We start from the raw sequence: 5593 nt of genomic DNA, 5'->3' as shown, positions 1-5593 counted from the left end.
CTTTGCGCGGCTGTGCCAAAGTTAAGGGGAGGCAAATCCTTTTCTAAGTGTATTCCGCAGCTTTATAGTTTAAACTAAAACAATTCAGAGCAACGAGGGGTTATTTAGAAATAGAAGGAAACATCGCTGCAGGCAGAGGACCGAAGTGCCTCCGCTTTAGCTAAGATTCGTAATTAAAATTATTTTTCACACCATCCCGTTTTTCCACGCTCGAGGAAAATAGAGTTCCTATTTTAACAGGTACAACACACAGGCTCAGACAGCACAGGGAAAAATTTCTCAGGGTGATTTCGCATCGCTCTTCCGTGGAATGCTCTTTAGGGGACACAGGGGATTTTATTCCCTTCCAGCCTTGGGCTACGGGAAGAGCCGTGAGGAGCCGGGGGCGCTGGGCACAAGTGGGAAGGAAGGAAAGAGAGAAAGAAAGAGGGAAAGAGGGAAGGAAAGAGGGAAGGAAAGAGGGAAGGAAAGAGGGAAGGAGGGAAGGAGGGAAGGAGGGAAGGAGGGAAGGAAGGAAGGAAGGAAGGAAGGAAGGAAGGAAGGAAGGAAGGAAGGAAGGAAGGAAGGAAGGAAGGAAGGAAGGAAGGAAGGAAGGAAGGAAGGAAGGAAGGAAGGAAGGAAGGAAGGAAGGAAGGAAGGAAGGAAGGAAGGAAGGAAGGAAGGAAGGAAGGAAGGAAGGAAGGAAGGAAGGAAGGAAAAGAGAGAGAGAAAGGGAGAGAAAGAGAAAGAAAGAGAAAGAAAGAGAGAGAGAGGAAGAGAGAGAGAGAAAGAGAGAGAGAAAGAAAGAGAGAAAGAAAGATACAAATAGATAAAAAGACGGGGGAAAGACAGGAATACAGAACGAAAAATTAAATGAGAGAGGTGGGAAAGAAACAGAGAAGGAGAGAGAAAAGGAAAATGGAAAGGGAAACGAGAAAGTAAAGAAAAAGTAAATAATATGTAGAAAAATAAATTAAAATTAAAAAAATAGAAATAGAACATGAAAGGAAAAAGGAAAGGAGAAAACAAAGAAAAAAGAAAAGCAAGAAATAAAATGAAAAAGAAGAGAGAAAAGGAGCGGAAAAAAGGGAAAGCCAAAGAGAGAAAAAGAGGGAGAAGAAAGAGGAGAGGGAAAAGGGCAAAGAAAAGGGAAAAGAAAAGGGAAAAGAAAAGGGAAAGGAAAAGGGAAAGGCAAGAGAGGAAAAAGAGAGAAAAAGGAGAGGGAAAGAGAAAAGATAAAGAGGAAAGAGGGCCAAAAGAGGAATAAGGAAATGAAAAACGGAAAGGAAAAAGAGGAGAACGGAGAGGGAAAACGGAGAAGAGAGAAGAGGGGGAAAAATAAAAGAAAAGCCAGGAGCAGAGAGGAGCGGGCGAGCCCGAAGTTGGCGGCAGGGCGGGCGCGGGTGGGCAGGGCCCGCAGCCGCCCCGCCCCCGCCCCGCCGCCGCCGCCGCCGCCGCGCCCGCTGCCGGCCGTGCCCCCGCTAAAGGAGCAGGGAGCGGGGCGGCGCGGCAGTGCGCCCCGAGCCGCGCCCGCAGCCCCGACAGCAGCAGCGGGAGCCGCGCCGGGAGGGATGCGGGGCGCCGGGGAGGAGGCAGGGGCGGCGAGCCCCGCGCCGCTGTGATCGCCCGGCGGGCAGCGGGAGCGGCGGTATATCCGAGCGCAGACACCGCCGTCCGACAGCAGCGCCGCTTTCCGCCCCGGGAGCGTCCGCCGAGGCGCGGCCCCGATGCCCGGCGGGACGGCGGGGCCGCCGCTCGGGCGCGTAGCTCCCCGCTAAAGGCGGCGGCCCCCGCGGGCTGGATGCGCGTCGCCGGTGCGGGCGGCACCCCCGGGCCGGCCGCCGGGGCCCCGCGGCGCTAGGGGCCGTCCGGGCCCCCCGCCCCGGGCCGGCGGCGGCGGCGCGGGGATGCTGGCGCTGGGGCAGATGGACGGCGCGCCCCGGCAGGGCGCTTTCCTGCTGGGCAGCCCGCCGCTGGCCGCCCTGCACAGCATGGCCGAGATGAAGGCGCCGCTGTACCCCGCGTACCCCCTGCCCGCCGGGCCCGCCTCCTCCTCCTCCGCCTCCGCCTCGCCCGCCTCCGCCTCGCCCTCGCCGCCGCTCGGCTCCCCCGGCCTCAAGGCGCCCGCCGCCTCCGCCGCCGCCGCGGGCGGGCTCTCGGCGCTGGGCACGGCCCCGCCGCAGCTCTCGGCCGCCACCCCGCACGGCATCAACGACATCCTCAGCCGGCCCTCCATGCCCCTGCCGGGCTCCGCGCTCGCCTCCGCCTCGCCCTCCGCTTCCTCGGCGGCGCCCGCCGGGCTGCTGGCCGGGCTGCCCCGCTTCGGCAGCCTCAGCCCCCCGCCGCCGCCGCCGCCCGCACTCTACTTCAGCCCCGGGGCCGCCGCCGCCGCCGCCGCCGTGGCCGCCGGGCGCTACCCCAAGCCGCTGGCCGAGCTGCCCGGCCGGACGCCCATCTTCTGGCCGGGGGTGATGCAGAGCCCGCCCTGGAGGGACGCCCGCCTCGCCTGCGCCCCCCGTGAGTACCCAGCGCCGCGGGGCAGAGCGGGGAGAGGGCCCGGGGAGCCCCGGCGGGATCCCGTTCTCGGTGCCGGGGAGTCCCCGCTATTCGGCATCGCTGCGAGACGCTCCTGCCCCTCCACCCAGGGCCCGGCCGCAGCCGATGGGGCTGGCTTTGCCACGATTTTTTGGGGGTTTTTTCTTTTTCGTTTCTGAAGTTCGCTTTGCTCTCTGCTTCCCCTCGGTCAGCGCTAAACTCTGTCATACGCCGCCGGTTATCGCCGGCGAAAAGCGGAGCCCTCCGAGGGGAAGGCGGCCCCGCTGCCGCCGTCGCTGCCGGGGACTGTCGGGGCCGGGGTTGGATTTAGGAGCGCGCACAAACTTTCCCCGAGCAGGACTTTCTGTTACTGCCCTTGGCTTTTTTAGGAAAAAAAAAATATCATTTGCCCGCTCGGATTATTGATCCTTAAAAGAAAAATAAGCAGGGAGAGCAGAAAGGCCAGGGGGGCCGCCTTGCTTGGGCAGGAGTTTTCTTACACACGCACCCCCCGCTTAGAGACCCCTCTGTCCCCTGGGGCCGCTTGAGAGCGAAGCGCTTTCCCAAATCCGTAGATTAACTTGTCTGTCCCTGCCTTCCCTTTCTCTCCCCCCTCCCTTCGCCAGATCAAGGCTCAATTTTGCTGGATAAGGACGGAAAGAGAAAACATACAAGACCCACTTTTTCTGGCCAGCAGATTTTCGCTCTGGAAAAGACTTTCGAACAGACGAAATACCTGGCGGGCCCGGAGCGAGCCCGGCTGGCCTATTCCCTGGGGATGACGGAGAGCCAAGTCAAGGTGAGAGCGGCTGCTCACGCACCGGGCGGTGTGGGGCTGCGGGAGCGGGGAACGAGAGGGGAACGAGAGGGGCCCGTCCGGACCGGCCGGAGATGCTGCGGGCTGGCGCGGCCGAGGGCTCCCCCGGCAGCCACCGGCACTTTTCCCCTTATTGCCTTACCGCGGGGCCGAGGAGGTTATTTAAAACATTTAAAAAAACAATTAAATTGAACCAAACAATCCTGATAAGCCCTGAGCACCATGGGGGCGATCAGCGCGCTGGGAAAGGCAGAGAAAGGGTGATGCTGGGGTGTCGCACTGTCGCACCCGCACTCTCTTAGGTTTTGGTTAAAAACTCTGGGCTTTGGGCAAGGCGGAGGTGTGAGGGGCTGGGAGAGCGGGCTGAGCTCTCCCAGAACACGCAGAGGCGTTTGCTGGGCGCACAGAGGGGCCCCTCGGCGGAGCTCACAGCCTGATCCGCAGAGCCTCCTTTGTCACCGCAAATACGTCCCGATGGCTGCGAATAAATTATTGCAGCTTCTACAATGAAAATGCCCCCCTCCTCTGGCAGCGTCCTGCCGGAGAGTAAATACATCTGGCGGGGCAGAGGGGCTGGGGAAGGAATCTGCCCCAAACGTGCTTTTCCCCAGGAAGGATGGCAGGGAGCGGCCCGGGCCGGGCGCGGGCCCCGGGGGAGCCGGGCCGGCCCTTGGCCCAGCCGGGCCGGTGTCGGCGGCGGGCGGGAGGAGCACGGTGCAGCGGGGCTCGGCCGCTTTCGATGCGGGGAGCTCGCCTGGAGGGCGGCGGAGCGGGGGACGGGGATGGGGATGGAGCGGCCCGGTCCGGCCGGGGTGGCCGTGCCGGGGATGCTGACGGTGCCGCTGGCGGCGGGGGCAGGTCTGGTTCCAGAACCGACGGACCAAGTGGCGGAAGAAGCACGCGGCCGAGATGGCGACGGCAAAGAAGAAGCAGGACTCGGAGACGGAGCGGCTGAAGGGCGCCTCGGAGAACGAGGAGGAGGACGACGACTACAACAAGCCCCTGGACCCCAACTCGGACGACGAGAAGATAACGCAGCTCCTGAAGAAACACAAGCCGGGGGGCGGCGGGCTGCTGCTGCACCCCCCGGAGGGGGAGGCCTCCGTCTAGCCCGCTTCGCCCGCCGCCGCTTTCGGAGATGTACAGATCTATTTTTCTAGACTCTACGCGCCCGGGAGGAGGAGGAGGAGGAAGAGGAGACGCCGGAGGGGGAGCAGAGAGGACTGCGGGCGCCCCGTGTTTGTGGAGGGTGGCGGGCGGAGGGGAGCGGCGGGGGCTGCCCCAGCCCCGGCCCCGCTCCCGGCCGTGCGGCGGCCGCGTCTTTGCCGGCCCTTTGTAAATAAACCGTGAGTCAACCGCGGCCACAGGCGTTCCTTACTGTGAATATTTAAAATGTAAAATACCTTTTTTTTTTTTTAAATTTTTTTTTGTACAGCAGGGGCCCGGGGGCCGCAGCCGCCCCGCCCGCCCCCCCGGCAGCACCGGGGGCACCGCGGAGCCCCCGAGGAAAAAGGGAAAAAGCGCCTTGGCCGCCACCGGTCCCTCCCTCGGGCCGAACCTGCAGCGGCTCCGCGTGCTATTTATTAGTATTTTTGAAACACTTTCTGTTGCGGTCGTCGTGCAAGGGAGGGGTGGGGGGTTTGGGGGGGGAGAGGGCGGAGGGACAGAGTTTGCTTTCATTTACACCGTTTTCCAATCAACCGCGTGTTGGAAAAGTAGCTGGTGGGAATTGTCACAACCACTGTCAGTCAAAATATAAAATTCATTTAGTTGCTGTATTTGAATTTAAGGTGTGTTTTCTTTTGTATCATACGGAATACTAGAGAATGTAAATTGTTTTCTTTCTTTTTTTTTTCTTTTTTAAAGCTGATAACGATGATATATCGTGATATAGCATCTTAACATTTATTAATTTATATTAAAAATAATTCGGTTTGTAAAGAGAAGAAAAACCCTTTGCAAGACCAGTTAAATGTAATGCACTTTCTGTTAAAAAGCAAAACAAAACAACAAAACGATAAATCAATTAAACCAGTTTAAAGACGTCTGCTGCCTTCACTACAGGGTACAGATAATCTCATTTTATCAGAGATTAAATAATGAAACCACGGCACAGGGGGAGGAAAAAAGGAGAAGAGATAATTTTCATGGTCTATTGTTGATTCTTAGCAGTAGGGTTTTTGTTGTTGTTCGGTTTGTTGGAAGATTTTTGTTGTTTAGGCGCTTTTTTTTTTTTTCTTTTCTTTTTTTCTTTATTTTTAA

The 5593-nt window shown here is 59.0% G+C and overlaps 1 protein-coding gene across 1 annotated transcript; it reads left to right on the top strand.

The window, feature by feature from the left end:
• The first annotated feature begins 770 nt into the window (after positions 1-770).
• NKX6-1 (NK6 homeobox 1) lies at positions 771-4793 on the top strand. Its single transcript, XM_063415096.1, has 3 exons — positions 771-2496; positions 3141-3313; positions 4190-4793. Exons 1-3 carry the CDS (start codon positions 1887-1889, stop codon positions 4439-4441), a joined length of 1035 nt encoding a protein of 344 aa, XP_063271166.1. The 5' UTR covers positions 771-1886; the 3' UTR covers positions 4442-4793.
• Positions 4794-5593: the final 800 nt, after the last annotated feature.

This window comes from Prinia subflava, chromosome 18, assembly GCF_021018805.1.
Source record: "Prinia subflava isolate CZ2003 ecotype Zambia chromosome 18, Cam_Psub_1.2, whole genome shotgun sequence".
Lineage (NCBI taxonomy): Eukaryota > Metazoa > Chordata > Aves > Passeriformes > Cisticolidae > Prinia > Prinia subflava.
This window is presented reverse-complemented; position numbering and strand designations above follow the sequence as displayed.